At 41.1% G+C, this 16,725-nt stretch overlaps 1 protein-coding gene across 3 annotated transcripts in view; it reads left to right on the top strand.

Annotated features, from left to right (window-relative positions):
* Nucleotides 1-16,725, top strand: part of LOC139746207 (cyclin-G-associated kinase-like) — a 329,022-nt gene that overhangs the window by 244,254 nt on the left and 68,043 nt on the right. For all 3 annotated transcript variants that reach the window (XM_071657155.1, XM_071657166.1, XM_071657174.1), the window contains one exon: nucleotides 15,067-15,237. In XM_071657155.1, coding sequence (XP_071513256.1) covers nucleotides 15,067-15,237 — 171 coding nt within the window. The remainder of the gene's footprint in view (nucleotides 1-15,066; nucleotides 15,238-16,725) is intronic.

Below are 16,725 nucleotides of genomic sequence, written 5' to 3' on the forward strand. Positions count from 1 at the left end.
ACATCACACACCCCTGCCGCAAACCTACTTTCACTGAGAACCAGTCACGTTCCTCTCTTCCTACACGTACACATGCCTTACATCCTCAATAAAAACTTTTCACTGATTCTAACAACTTGCCTCCCACACCATATATTCTTAATACCTTCCACAGAGCTTCTCTGTCAGCTCTATCATATAGCTTCCCCAGATCCATAAATGCTACATGAAAATCCATTTGCTTTTCTAAGTATTTCTCATACATTCTTCAAAGCAAACTCCTGATCCACACATCCTCTACCACTTCTGAAGCCACACTGCTCTTCCCCAGTCTGATGCTCTGTAAATGCCTTCACCCTCTCAATCAATACCCTCCCATATAATTTCCCAGGAATTCTCACCAAACATACCTCTGTAATTTGAGCACTCACTTTTATCTCCTTTGCCTTTGTACAATGGCACTATGCAAGCATTCCGCCAATCCTCAGGCACCTCACCCTGAGTCATATATACATTAAATAACCTTATCAACCAGTCAACAATACAGTTACCCCTTTTGTAATAAATTCCACTGCAATACCATCCAAACCCGCTGCCTTCTGGCTTTCATCTTCCGCAAAGCTTTTACTACCTCTTCTCTGTTTACCAAATCATTTTCCCTAACCCTCTCACTTTGCACACCACCCCGACCAAATGATATGTCGGTGAATATATATGGATGCTCTGTTTGATGGTCCAGGGAGAAAAGTTTTACTGCAAAAGAGATGAATGAAGTCTTTAGTTAATAACCTTCTAAGGGTTTTTCTTTTCAGTGTAAGGGACTTGAGTGTGAAGTTGGAAGCCTAAATCTAGATGATAGTCTGACTTGACTTTTTCAGGTTGCAAGCTGGAACATTAAGTGGTGTGGAAGCCTGTTTTCAATGTAGGTCTCTGAACATAAGTTTAAGAAATGTGTAGGTGAATTAAGGGTTGTATGTGTGTGATTCATCCTATGTTAAGTAGGAGTGGAGTTCAAGATTTCTTCTCTGATGTTCTTAAGTATGTTATCAGTTTAATGGGACAGTAATTTGTAAGCCATGGGTTGTCAGTGACAACCATCTTTTTTTTTCAATAAGTGTTACACTCCACTCAAAACATGCACATAAATGGGGTTTTCTGTAAACGATTAAAGTTCTCTTTATCTTTCATTCTATCTTTCTTTATATCTATCTATCTGTATCTCTGATGTCTGTTCCCTTCAGGAGCTCCCTCAAGAGGGTGGCCACGGCAAAAGAGTCTCCAAAACTAGTGAACTCCAGTGCTGCCTCATAACTTTTAGTCCCTCACACTTAACAGGACACTGGTAGAGGGCAACTCATGCAGTGTTTTCAGAGGCTCCTACTTAATGTTCCTACCAACAACTACTACCTCGTGTTCCAACAATCTCAAACACTTTGAATTCTATTCCCTTCTTTGTGATCACTAGTATGGCTTAAGCCATGCATGGCCCACTCATGATCTTGTATGTGACTCACCTCAGGTCCTCCTGTCTAAGGAATTTTCATAAAACTTTTTTCATGTTCCCTAATGTGTCTAAAGCATTACATGGGGTGTGGCATAAGTCCTTGATTTCTAAACTCCCTTCTATCTAGCTGTATCCTTGACACCTGTTTCCTTTGCAAACTTCCTGAAGGGGATGGCCATGGCAAAAGATCCTCTATAACTGAACTCCAGAACTAGAAACTTCCTTCCTCTAGCTTTTCTTCTTTTCTCGGTACTTTAATGCATAGGTTTCTTTTTAGCTGATCCGTTGCAGTAGTTACTGATGGAGAGACTTCTGCCTCTTATCCTATCGACAGTGGTGACCCTCAAGGGTCTGTCTTGGCGCCTACTATATTTCGTCTGTGCTCACCTTCAAAGTATATTCACTCCTACATAAACGATTCCATTTTGCACTTTTCAACTCACTTTCCTTCCCCTCCTCCCTATAAATGAAGGTCAGCATGGTTTTATACCTGGTAGGAGAAAACAAACCTGACTATTGGATCATTTTAATAACATAATGAAGCTGTAGTGAGAGGAAAAAGAATGAATACAGTCTATGTAGATTTTGCCAAAGCATTTGTCGTGGTAGATTAGGGAGCATTACTCAAAAAAGTAACAAAACAAATCACAAAAGGGAAAAAGAGGCAGGAGCATTAGGTAAAAGTAGTAGGTAGTAGTCAGTAGGAATATGAGGTAGGAGCCTCTGCAGACATTGTACAAGAGTTGCTCTCTGCCAGTGACATGTTAAGGGTGAGGCACTAAAGGTCAAGAAGTAGCACTGGAGTTTACTAGTTTTAGAGACTCTGTTGCCGTGGCCACCCCATGAGGGAGTTCCAGTTGGAACAGGTGTCAGAGATATAGATAGAAGAATTCTGAATCAACTGAAGTTTAAAGTACAATAAAACTGCTGTTATCTGTAATTTGAATCTGTGAAATGTTACAAATATAAGTTTTTTCAGTTTTGTATGGCAACTCTCAGTTATCAGAAAAAGAATTTGAAAGATTAGACAAGATACGTAAAGATATTTCATGTAGTGTACTGCATCAATTAATGTACTCAACAAATGGTGTTTTATGACATTGATGATTATTTACTATCTCCTGTGTGCTCTGGCACAGTGTTGTATGCTGGCCTTGCACATTTGTGTATTTTGTGCACCTTGGATTACTTTTGTAGGCAATATCCCCTTTCATGTGTCATCAGCAATTGCCTGATAGCTCCTCAAAGCAGTCTGCATTTTGCACAAAGTGCATGAGGAATGTTTTAAGCCTCAGAGAGATGTAATTATACAAGAGGCTGGCTAAGATTGAGTCCAAGGTGGCTCATATGAAGGGACTTCACCATCAGTATGATGACTGTTTACAACATCACCAAGCAGTGGAAGAAGATAGATTTTAATATTTTCTCTATGTGGAATATTTACGAATAGGTGAAATATTGTAGAATGCCCAGTTCTCACATTATGCATGATCACTGTATGCAGTTTCACTATTATGGAAAGAACCTATTTTATCAGTTCCTCTTTTTATGTGGTCAAAATTGACTACTATATGTATTTGTGTAGTAGAAAATGTGCCAAACGTTCAGTAAGGATTGGCAGGTGGAGAAAGTGTGGGTCCTGGGTTGAGCACGCCACATTACCGTCAGTAGGTCAGTCTCGCTTTCATTTCTGTTGTATGCAGATGTGTGCGATTTGGTTCCACTTGCTAATGTGATTTTCCTGCAACTTGCTCTATTTGTGTTTGTTAATATGGCATCCAAACATCCAGCAACATCTTTTTCCCAGAACCAACAGTTTAACAAAGAGAACCTCTCTAACCATAGAAACGATGCTAGAAATCTTGCAACACACTAATGCATGTGAGGGAGCATCAGCACAGTAGAAAGTATGCCTACACTTCAGTGAGGTTTGGCGGATGGAGTAAGAGTGTGACCTGGGTGGAGCACACCATATTCTTGCTAGCAGGTCAGTCTCTCAGTTACCACCGTTGTGTGCAGATCTGTGCTATTTTTGTGATTTTCATATACCTGCTAATGTGGTTTTCATGCAACCTGCTGTGTATGTATTTGTTGGTATAATATCCAAACATTCAGTAACGGTTTCTCCCACCCCAGGACCAGCAGTTAAATGAAAAAATACCTCTGACCTAGAAACGAAACTAAAAATCTTATGACTTTCTGATGCTGGTGAGGGTGTATCATTGCTTAGATATGCTTACAACTTGGATAACTCTATAGTCCACATTATAGTGAAGAATGCAGAAAAAATTCAAAGTACTGTGGTCTACTCAACTCCTCTGTATGCTGAGGTAACCACAAGAGTAAGAAATTCACTTGGAGTATATAAAGACTATGCTCTCATTATACATAGAGCATGGGGAGTAAGAGAAAAACAGCCTTAGTAACCTTCAGCGTAGGTCTAAAACTCAGAAGATTTGAGTGCACATGTAAAGAAGACAATATTGCTGAGCCAGAGCCATTTCAAGCAAGTAAAGAATGGCTGAATAGGTTTATTTGATATCAGAAGTTACATTTTGTGAAGTTAATGGGAGAATCCACCAATGCTGACCACGAAGCTGCTACACACATCCTGTTTTACTTTATTGGTTCGCTAAATGCGATTTCTCTTTATGCAAGTTTTTCAAAGAACATAATCCCTGCGTAATGCATGAGATGGGTGTATTACATACAATTTCTGAATTATTTGATAAATTGAAAAGCTCAAATATCCAGAAAATCTTTTCTGAAATGGCCGATTCCCCAAGTTCTACAGAGAGTAGAGGCTTAACTGTAGTTGCATATAACAACATACCTGAAGAAGCTGTTCTTTTGGATGTTCCCAAGGATTGGTATTACTTTCAGTTCTCTCAGCAATCATGACATCTGCCATAGATAAAAGTGAAAGTGAGAGTATGATAAGGAGCTTTGCTGGTGATACAAGATTGAGTAAAGCAGCAGAAAGTAAGGGAGGCCAAGAAAAAATGTGAAGTGATTTGGACACCACATACAAATGACCAGAAGAGAATGTAATGGAATTAGACGAAGAGAAAATTCAACAAATGAGGCAAGGAGAAATTAACAGCATTCCAGCAACTGCATAGAAAAATATATTGGATAAAAAGTAGAAAGTGAAGATAATGTCATAGATTTGGGGATAGAGAAAAGGAAATCTTGAATTTAAGGATCACACTGTTAAGATAATGTTCTCCAGTGGAATAGTGAGTGGTTTGAAGGAAAGTCATTTATGAAAATGTTTAATCTATATTGATATATTTATTTATTTTGCTTTGTCGCTGTCTCCCGCGTTTGCGAGGTAGCGCAAGGAAACAGACGAAAGAAATGGCCCAACCCACCCCCATACACATGTATATACACACACATCCACACATGCAAATATACATACCTATACATCTCACTGTGCACATATATATACACACACAGACATATACATATACACACATGTACATAATTCATACTGTCTGCCTTTATTTATTCCCATCGCCACCTCGCCACACATGGAATAACATCCCCCTTCCCCCTCATGTGTGGGTGTGTGATGTCTCCATGGTTGTTTAATTTGTTTATGGTTGGGGGTTGTTAGGGAGGTGAATGCAAGAGTTTTGGAAAGAGGGGCAAGTATGCAGTCTGTTGTGGATGAGAGAGCTAGGGAAGTGAGTCAGTTGTTGTTCGCTGATGATACAGTGCTGGTGGCTGATTCATGTGAGAAACTGCAGAAGCTGGTGACTGAGTTTGGTAAAGTGTGTGAAAGAAGAAAGTTAAGAGTAATTGTGAATAAGAGCAAGGTTATTAGGTACAGTAGGATTGAGGGTCAAGTCAATTGGGAGGTAAGTTTGAATGGAGAAAAACTGGAGGAAGTAAAGTGTTTTAGATATCTGGAGTGGATCTGGCAGCGGATGGAACCATGGAAGCGGCAGTGAATCATAGGTCGGGGGAGGGGGCAGAAATTCTGGGAGCCTTGAAGAATGTGTGGAAGTCGAGAACATTATCTCGGAAAGCAAAAATGGGTATGTTTGAAGGAATAGTGGTTCCAACAATGTTGTATGGTTGCGAGGCATGGGCTATGGATAGAGTTGTGCGGAGGAGGGTGGATGTGCTGGAAATGAGATGTTTAAGGACAATATGTGGTGTGAGGTGGTTTGAACGTGTAAGTAATGTAAGGGTAAGAGAGATGTGTGGAAATAAAAAGAGTGTGGTTGAGAGCAGAAGAGGGTGTTTTGAAATGGTTTGGTCGTATGGAGAGAATGAGTGAGGAAAGATTGACCAAGAGGATATATGTGTCTGAGGTGGAGGGAACGAGGAGTGGTGGGAGACCAAATTGGAGGTGGAAAGATGGAGTGAAAAAGATTTTGAGTGATCGGGGCCTGAACATGCAGGAGGGTGAAAGGCGTGCAAGGAATAGAGTGAATTGCAACGATGTGGTATACCGGGGTCGACATGCTGTCAATGGATTGAACCAGGGCATGTGGGGCCTGGATGTAGAAAGGGAGCTGTGGTTTCGGTGCATTATTACATGACAGGTAGAGACTGAGTGTGAACGAATGGGGCCTTTGTTCTTTTCTTAGCGCTACCTCGCACACATGAGGGGGGAGGGGGTTGTTATTCCATGTGTGGCGGGGTGGCGATGGGAATAGATAAAGGCAGACAGTATGAATTATGTGCATGTGTATATATGTATATGTCTGTGTGTGTATATATATGTGTACATTGAGATGTATAGGTATGTATATTTGCGTGTGTGGACGTGTATGTATATACATGTGCATGTGGGTGGGTTGGGCCATTCTTTCGTCTGTTTCCTTGCGCTACCTCGCTAACGCAGGAGACAGCAACAAAGCAAAATATAGATAAATAAATAAGGTAAATTTGAATGCATTCATATTGTTTGGTCACCAGTTATGCAGGAAGACTTAAACAAACCGGAGAGAATGAAAAAACTTCCTCATTGAAAATAAATGGACTTGAGCTTATGAATTACCTCAAAAGACTGAAAGAACTTCGACTGTATAAAGAGACAGAAAAATAAGATGGTAATATATGTCTAGCAGAAGGAAAAGGTTTAAAGCTTTATTGAAAAAGAAATAGAAAGTGAAGATAACACCAAAGGTTTGGGGATATAGAAATGAAAGTATTGTATTTTATGGATCACATTGATAAGATTATACTCCTAGTGGAAAAATGAGTTATGTGAAAAGAATTATTATTATTATTATTATTTATCCCTGGGGATAGGGGAGAAAGAATACTTCCCACGTATTCCCTGCGTGTCGTAGAAGGCGACTAAAAGGGGAGGGAGCGGGTGGCTGGAAATCCTCCCCTCTCGTTTCTTTTTTTTTTTTTTTTTTTTTTTTTTTTTTTTCTCCAAAAGAAGGAACAGAGAAGGGGGCCAGGTGAGGATTTTCCCTCTAAGGCCCAGTCCTCTGTTCTTAACGCTACCTCGCAAATGCGGGAAATGGCGAATCGTATGAAAAAAAAATTATTATTATTATTATTATTATTATTATTATTATTATGGAATGAGTATTTTGAAGGTTTGTTGAATGTGTCTGATGACAGAGTGGCAGATATAGGGTGTTTTGGTCGAGGTGGTGTGCAAAGTGAGAGGGTTAGGGAAAATGATTTGGTAAACAGAGAAGAGGTAGTAAAAGCTTTGCGGAAGATGAAAGCCGGCAAGGCAGCAGGTTTGGATGGTATTGCAGTGGAATTTATTAAAAAAGGGGGTGACTGTATCGTTGACTGGTTGGTAAGGTTATTTAATGTATGTATGACTCATGGTGAGGTGCCTGAGGATTGGCGGAATGCGTGCATAGTGCCATTGTACAAAGGCAAAGGGGATAAGAGTGAGTGCTCAAATTACAGAGGTATAAGTTTGTTGAGTATTCCTGGTAAATTATATGGGAGGGTATTGATTGAGAGGGTGAAGGCATGTACAGAGCATCAGATTGGGGAAGAGCAGTGCGGTTTCAGAAGTGGTAGAGGATGTGTGGATCAGGTGTTTGCTTTGAAGAATGTATGTGAGAAATACTTAGAAAAGCAAATGGATTTGTATGTAGCATTTATGGATCTGGAGAAGGAATATGATAGAGTTGATAGAGATGCTCTGTGGAAGGTATTAAGAATATATGGTGTGGGAGGCAAGTTGTTAGAAGCAGTGAAAAGTTTTTATCGAGGATGTAAGGCATGTGTACGTGTAGGAAGAGAGGAAAGTGATTGGTTGTCAGTGAATGTAGGTTTGCGGCAGGGATGTGTGATGTCTCCATGGTTGTTTAATTTGTTTATGGATGGGGTTGTAAGGGAGGTAAATGCAAGAGTCCTGGAAAGAGGGGCAAGTATGAAGTCTGTTGGGGATGAGAGAGCTTGGGAAGTGAGTCAGTTGTTGTTCGCTGATGATACAGCGCTGGTGGCTGATTCATGTGAGAAACTGCAGAAGCTGGTGACTGAGTTTGGTAAAGTGTGTGGAAGAAGAAAGTTGAGAGTAAATGTGAATAAGAGCAAGGTTATTAGGTACAGTAGGGGTGAGGGTCAAGTCAATTGGGAGGTGAGTTTGAATGGAGAAAAACTGGAGGAAGTGAAGTGTTTTAGATATCTGGGAGTGGATCTGTCAGCGGATGGAACCATGGAAGCGGAAGTGGATCATAGGGTGGGGGAGGGGGCGAAAATTTTGGGAGCCTTGAAAAATGTGTGGAAGTCGAGAACATTATCTCGGAAAGCAAAAATGGGTATGTTTGAGGGAATAGTGGTTCCAACAATGTTGTATGGTTGCGAGGCGTGGGCTATGGATAGAGATGTGCGCAGGAGGATGGATGTGCTGGAAATGAGATGTTTGAGGACAATGTGTGGTGTGAGGTGGTTTGATCGAGTAAGTAACGTAAGGGTAAGAGAGATGTGTGGAAATAAAAAGAGCGTGGTTGAGAGAGCAGAAGAGGGTGTTTTGAAATGGTTTGGGCACATGGAGAGAATGAGTGAGGAGAGATTGACCAAGAGGATATATGTGTCGGAGGTGGAGGGAACGAGGAGAAGAGGGAGACCAAATTGGAGGTGGAAAGATGGAGTGAAAAAGATTTTGTGTGATCGGGGCCTGAACATGCAGGAGGGTGAAAGGAGGGCAAGAAATAGAGTGAATTGGAGTCATGTGGTATACCGGGGTTGACGTGCTGTCAGTGGATTGAAGCAAGGCATGTGAAGCGTCTGGGTAAAACCATGGAAAGCTGTGTAGGTATGTATATTTGCGTGTGTGGACGTGTGTATGTACATGTGTATGGGGGGGGGGGGGGTTGGGCCATTTCTTTCGTCTGTTTCCTTGCGCTACCTCGCAAACGCGGGAGACAGCGACAAAGTATAAAAAAAAAAAAAAAAAAAAAAAATTATTATTATTATAATTTTGCTTTGTCGCTGTCTCCCGCGTTAGTGAGGTAGCGCAAGGAAACAGACGAAAGAGTGGCCCAACCCACCCACATACACATGTATATACATACACGTCCACACACGCAAATATACATACCTATACATCTCAACGTATACATATATATACACACGCAGACATATACATATATACACATGTACATAATTCATACTGTCTGCCTTTTTTCACTCCCATCGCCCCTCGCCACACATGAAATAACAACCCCCTCATGTGTGCGAGGAAGCACTAGGAAAAGACAACAAAGGCCACAATCGTTCACACTCAGTCTCTAGCTGTCATGTAATAATGCACCAAACCACAGCTCCCTTTCCACATCCAGGTCCCACAGATCTTTCCATGGTTTACCCCAGATACTTCACATGCCCTGATTCAATCCATTGACTGCACATCGACCCTGGTATACCACATTGTTCCAGTTCACTCTATTCCTTGCACGCCTTTCACCCTCCTGCATGTTCAGGCCCCGATCACTCAAAATCTTTTTCACTCCATCTTTCCACCTCCAATTTGGTCTCCCACTTCTCCTCGTTCCCTCCACTTCTGACACATATATCCTCTTTGTCAATCTTTCCTCACTCATTCTCTCCATGTGACCAAACCATATCAAAACACCCTCTTCTGCTCTCTCAACCACACTCTTTTTATTACCACACATCTCTCTTACCCTATTATTACTTACTTGATCAAACCACCTCACACCACATATTGTTCTCAAACATCTCATTTCCAGCACATCCACCCTCCTCCGCACAGCTCTATCCATAGCCCACGCCTCACAACCATATAACATTGTTGGAACCACTATTCCTTCAAACATACCCATTATTGCTTTCCGAGATAATGTTCTCGACTTCCACACATTCTTCAACGCTCCCAGAATTTTCGCCCCCCTCCCCCACCCTATGATTCACTTCTGCTTCCATGGTTCCATCTGCTGCCAAATCCACTCCGAGATATCTAAAACACTTCACTTCCTCCAGTTTTTCTCCATTCAAACTTACCTCCCAATTGACTTGACCCTCAACCCTACTGTACCTAATAACCTTGCTCTTATTCACAATTGCTCTCAGCTTTCTTCTTTCACACACTTCACCAAAATCAGTCACCAGCTTCTGCAGTTTCTCACAAGAATCAGCCACCAGCGCTGTATCATCAACGAACAACAACTGACTCACTTCCCAAACTCTCTCATCCACAACAGACTGCATACTTGCCCCTCTTTCCAAAACTCTTGCATTCACCTCCCTAACAACTCCATCCATAAGCAAATTAAACAACCATGGAGACATCACACACCCCTGCCGCAAACCTACATTCACTGAGAACCAATCACTTTCCTCTCTTCCTACACGTACACATGCCTTACATCCTCGATTAAAACTTTTCACTGCTTCTAACAACTTGCCTCCCACACCATATATTCTTGATACCTTCCACAGAGCATCTCTGTCAACTCTATCATATTCCTTCTCCAGATCCATAAATGCTACATACAAATCCATTTGCTTTTCTAAGTATTTCTCATACGTTCTTCAAAGCAAACACATCCTCTACCACTTCTGAAACCACACTGCTCTTCCCCAATCTGATGCTCAGTACATGCCTTCACCCTCTCAATCAAAATAGATTATGAAAATGTTTAATCAATACAAAAGAAGTAAAACTGAATACTTCTGAATTGTATGGTCACCATTTATGGAAGAAGTAAACAAACCAGAAAGAATTGAAAAATTTCAAGTAAAATAAATGGACTTGATCTTATGAATTACCATGTAAGACTGAGAGAACTTAAATAGTTTAGAGAAATTCAGATAGATACAGTATGGTAATACATGCCCAATAACAAATAGAAGGTCTTTAGACTCGTATGATAAACCTGAAAGCAACTCAATAAGGTATATACAGAAGCATGCAGTCAGAGGTAATACTTGGAAATATAGTAAAAATGCACCAAAAAAAATACAGGAATGCCCAGCAAGGAAACTAGGACACATATGATGCAAGGGAACTAGAACACTTGTATGATGCAAGGAAACTAGAACACTTAAGTGATGCAATACCAAGAGAACTAAGAAATTTACAGGGAGTGACCCAAAAATATTAGAATGAAGACTTTACTAATGATTGAGAACAATGCCAGATAAGACCCAAATAGATGACAACACCAGTGGGGTGAAAAGAAAAAGGGCAATATATGATGAATGGAGCCTTGCTGGACTAGAGAAACAGTACCTAACAAACAAGTTGTGCATTATGCAATAGCTTTGCCATCATAGCAGAATCTTGTCTTAGGTAATTATAGGTAGTTAGGTAGGTGCTCTGTCAAATGTTTATTCTATATCTTAGAACGTGTTTCCTTTCTCATTTTGGACCTGCACAGCATATTAGTTAGAAAAGCATTAACCTGGATAAATTCAGTAATGCTAAAATGCAATTTCCTCTTGTTTTCCCTGTTCTTTGTTTACCCCTTTTTATTTTCAAAACACCACAATTCATTCCTGTAATAATGTAAACTTGTTGGGCATGATGTATATACTCTCCACTGTATCGTAGAAACTGCACTTAATCAGCATAACAGTGTTTGCTTTCCTAAAGCTTTGGGTGTTGTATAGGTGCCTCAGTCATTCTTCATATGAGTAGCTACTGTATTTTATGTCAGTTCTTGCTCGACTGACTTTTATCACACCACAAGTTGTCCCCAAACATTTCATTTCCACACGGTCATTCTTTGCCACACCTTTGCCACCATCTAGGGCTCACACCTTACATCCATTCACTGTTGTCAGGACTACTGTTCCATTAAACATACCCATCTAATCCCTTATGGACAGTGACCTTTCTTTTTTATCTCTAATGGATTCAGGACTTCCTTTCATTTACCCACCCTATGGCTCACTTCAGCTCCCATGGTTCTGTTTACTGGCATGTCCTCCTGCAGACTTCCTGTTAGTCTTACTACTTAAACTCATGCGTCAACTAACCTGTCCCTCTACTGCTAAACTGATAACCTAACTTTTATTCACATCTCCCAGTTTTCTCCTTTCATAAACTCTCTCAAACTTGGAAACCAGTTTCCTACTCAAATATGCCACCAGCTGCATTTCATCTAGAAGCAGTAACTAACTCGCTTTTCAACACACACACACACACACACACACACACACACACACACACAAAAAAAAAAAAAAAAAAAAAAAACTGCCAACTAACTTGCCTATCTTGCTGAAACCCACACATCACCTCCCTCATCTTCCCTTCTGTAAACAGATTAAACAGCCATGATATCACATACACAGTTATACCTTGAATCACTTAGGCCTCTCTCCTCCTGCTTGCACATAGGCCGAGCTCTTTTGGTAAAAACTCCTCACTGTATATGGTAGCTTTCCTCCAACACCACATATCTGTAACAACCTCCACATATTTTTTGTGTCAACCCCATCATACATCTTTCCAGATTCATAAATGCCACATACAGATCCTCTGCTTCTTTAAGCATTTCTCCCTTAAATTCTTCAAAGTAATCACCTTATCCATACATCCACTCCTGTTACAAATCCTCCTACTGGTAAGGATCATCAACTATGCACACAGATAACACTATCTTAGAGTTATGGGATTAAATCAAAGACCAGTATGAAAACTACTTATAATCCAAGAAATAGAGAGTACAAAATAACAGAAGCACATTAATTAGGCTTAAAACCATTTACGTTAACACTGAACATGAGTTCAGTATTCCGGGTAAGATTTCAAACCAGGAGATCTCTTTCTTTATGACAATTTGACTTTAGCAACATGATTGAAGATACACTTATTCATTGGACACTTCTATGACGTTACAGTACTCTATGGCACTCGGAACTAAATGACAGAGGCAGTGTAACACCATTGAGTTTCGTATAGTGCCACTTTACACTGATCGTAGGCTACGGGTTTGAGACAGAGGGGAACCCACTTACCTGCTGGGCTGCAGGGTAGAGAGGAATTGTGGCCCAGCTGGTGTCAGAGGTTTTTATTGAAGGGAGGAGGGAGCCAGGAGTAGCTTGCCCCACCCTGCTGCCGTAGTCTCAGGTGGGATTGTCGAAGGGTGACCCATATTGTTACTCTTGATTGGCTAGAGGCCTAAGGTCCAGCTGTGATTGGAGGAGGGTGGCTCATAGTGCCACTCCTGGTTAGCTGGAGGGTCTTAGGTCTGGCCCTCATCTTGCCTAAGGCCCAACCTCCTCATGTCCTGACAGTAACGGCGATATACAGGAAGCCATATTTCCTAGCTGACCTTCTATCTTGACCCCAGTCGTCTGGTGCCTCGAACAGGGGAGAAATAACAGGTCCAAGTGTTGAGGGTGACTGGAATTGATGACCCAGCCAGGGGAGTGAAACTCAAACCGAGATAACTGAAGCCCTGGCCCCCTTCTCTGCCATCCTAAAACATTAGATATCACTTATGCCATGAACACATAAAGGGACACATACAAACATAGGGGCACACACATATGTTCATAACACTCCTGAAACCACAGTCTGATGTTTTGTGCATGCCACCACAATTTTTATCTTCACTCTTCCACACAGCTTACCAGATACACTCAACAAACTTGTACCTCTGTAGGGTAACACTCAAGCCTTAAAGATCCTAACTGATCAATCAACAACACAGTCATTCCCTTAAGAGAAATTTAGCTGCAGTTCAATCCACTCCAGTCACTTTTCCACACTTTATCTTACACAAGGCTTTCATAACCTCTATTGTTTTTGTCAACCCTCCTGCCATGAATTTTTCACTTGATCTTCCTCCACATCCAAAACCCCATAACTGCCACCCTATCATCAGACATACTCAGCAGTCCTTTGAAATACTAACTTCATTTCCTTTTTATCTCAGCCCTGCTTGTTACTTCTTCCCCATCTATCCCATTCACTAATGCTCCCATTTGTTCTCCTGTTTTTCTCAATCTGTGAATCTCCTCCTAAAACATTTTCTTGCTGAAGAATGCTGATACTTGGTCACTCGCAAGTCTCTTTTGCCCTCTTTTTCATTACCTGCATCTTCCTCTTAACCTTTTAACTTGCTGCTTTCTATTTATACATCTCCCAATCACTTGCAGTCCTTCCCCACAAGTAATACCCTTATACCCCTCTTTTTTTCCTCTTTCACAAGCAACTTCTCCTTATCCCTGCCCTTACTACCCTTTTTCACATGCCCAACGCCCAACTTCAGCATATCACACACTTCTCACACGTGGATAAAATGCTTCCCTGAAAACTTGTATAAGTACACATAAGTAGTAGGGCCATCATCAGCCATTTCCCATCAGACACAAAGTAACCACTAGTTAACATTGTGTTGAACATCACTGTTAACCTCAGAGGTACGCAACCACAAAGTCATCATTTTCACTGTGAAACAAAAAAAGATCCTCCCAATCATGTTCCATCTCATTGTGCTTGTGCTCAGATCTTTGCAACAGCATTAGACCCCTCCCATCCAAACTACTCATAAGTAGAAACACATAGTTGACCATTGCTTCAGACTTCTGCAACCTTTACTCACATATCCCCACATCCTATCACTGACAAAACACAAAACAAAATGACCTGAGAAGCATTAAACAGCTACCCTCCCAACTAAGTCTTACACACCACCCCACCAGTCATGCAACCATCTGAAACCATACTTGTAGACATACATGAGTTTCACCTATTTGTTTATGCTATGAACAGCTCCCATCTCGACATCTTTACAAATACCGATTCAACATATCTCAAGACCCTTCATGCCCATGATGTTCCTGTCACAAGGACACAGAATGCTTACTAATCACTTCCCCTGTGATCCCTGTACTGGCTCAAAATGAAAATTTCTAATTTTGTACCCTGGTAAGAAAAGAGATATTCAGGGACTAAGTCTACCATTTTTCTATAAACGCAAGTGTTTGATCGCTCCAGAAAGTCTCTCTCAAGTTCATACCTGCTCCACATTCTCCCCCACGTCTTGCTTTTCTACTGTTTTTTTTTTTTTCTCCAGATCTGTTTCAGAAAAGGATATTGAGAGAAAGAAGTTGAATGAAAATTACTTTATTATTGAGAATAACATTTCGCTGGCAATACTCTGCAACAGGTGTGATGGGAGGACAAGTGGGTGGTTGGCAGCAAGTTCCTAGACCTCAGCAACCAGCCCAACAAACACAGCAGCAGCCAACACCTGGGAAGACACCAGCAGGTACTCCACATCATCAAATGAAATCTCCATCGCAACCTAATTATGGGCGTGTCAATTTTGATGTTGGTGGTAAGTTGATCTAATTAACCTAATTCTTGCTAAACATTGATTTGGTATGCAAGCATTATGGTGTTAACAGATAGTGCAGTGCAGATTTGATGCACTTTTCGTACTTCTTTAAGACATAGGCTCAACATTAGCTTACAGGCGTATTGTGAGACCTTGCTTTCTCTTTTGGTTGCTCTGTGTTATCCACCTCAGTGTGTTTTCATGACAGAATAGTTCACATATGAATTCTCTTGATGCTATTATGCAAAGCATTTGGTCTTCCGTGGTGTAGCAGTTAGTGTTCCTGACCTCAACACATTCAAGGCCCACTCAGGGTTGAATGTATAGGTTCAAATCCTGATTGTGTCCGTCAGTCCATAGTCAACCCAGCTGTTCATCCACCCCTAGGAGTAGGTCAGTGAAATGTGAACCTGGCTCAGTCTAGGATATATAGAGTGTGAGAAAGTAAATTCTAGATTAATGTAGGTATAACTGAAAGTGTATGAAGAGAGATGGGTGATTACTGGCATTTATGCCTGGTCATGAGAAGAAAGATCATGAGAGACAGGTGTTTTGGGAGCAGCTGAGTGAATGTGTCAGCAGCTTTGGTGCACGAGACCAAGTATTAGTGATGGGTGATTTAAATGCCGAGGTGATTAATGTGGCAGTATAGGGTATAATTAGTGTACATGGGGTATTCAGTGTTGTGAATGGAAATGGTGTAGAACTAGTGGATTTGTGTGCTGAAAAAAGACTGGCGATTAGGAATACCTCATTTTAAAAAGAGAGATATACATAAGTATAGGTATGTGAGAGGGAGAGATGGTTAAAGGGCATTATTGGATTATGTGTTAATTGATAGGCATGTAAAAGAGAAACTTCTGAATGTTAATGTAGTGAGGGGGACAGCTGATGGGATGTCTGATCACTATCTTGTGGAGGCGAAGGTGAAGATTTGTAGAGGTTTTCAAAAAGGAAGAGAGATTGTTGGAAAGAAAAGTGGTGAGAGTAGGTGGGCTTGGAAAGGAGACTTATGTAAGGTAGTACCAGGAGAGATTGAATGTAGAATGGCAAAAGGTGAGAGCAAATGACATGAGGGGAGTGGGTGAGAAATGGGATGTATTTAGGGAAGCTGTGATGGCATGTGCAAAAGATGCATGTGTCATGAAAAAGGTGGGAGGTGGGCAGATTAGAGAGGGCAGTAATTGGTGGAATGTGGAAGGAAATTTGTTAGTGAAAGAGAAAAGAGAGGCATTTGGAAGATCCTTGAGAGGAAGGAGTGCAAATGACTGGGAGATGTATAAGAGAATGCAGCAGGAGGTCAAGAGGAAGGTGCAAGGGTTGAAAAAGAGGGCAAATGAGAGTTGGGGTGAGAGAGTATCGTTAAACTTTAGGGAGAATAAAACAGTGTTTTGGAAGGAGGTAAATAATTTGCACAAGACATGAGAACAAATGGAAACATCGGTGAAGGGGGAAGTGATAACAGGTAGTGATGAAAGGATGGTGTGA

Source organism: Panulirus ornatus, chromosome 4 (genome assembly GCF_036320965.1).
Source record: "Panulirus ornatus isolate Po-2019 chromosome 4, ASM3632096v1, whole genome shotgun sequence".
NCBI classification, from domain to species: domain Eukaryota; kingdom Metazoa; phylum Arthropoda; class Malacostraca; order Decapoda; family Palinuridae; genus Panulirus; species Panulirus ornatus.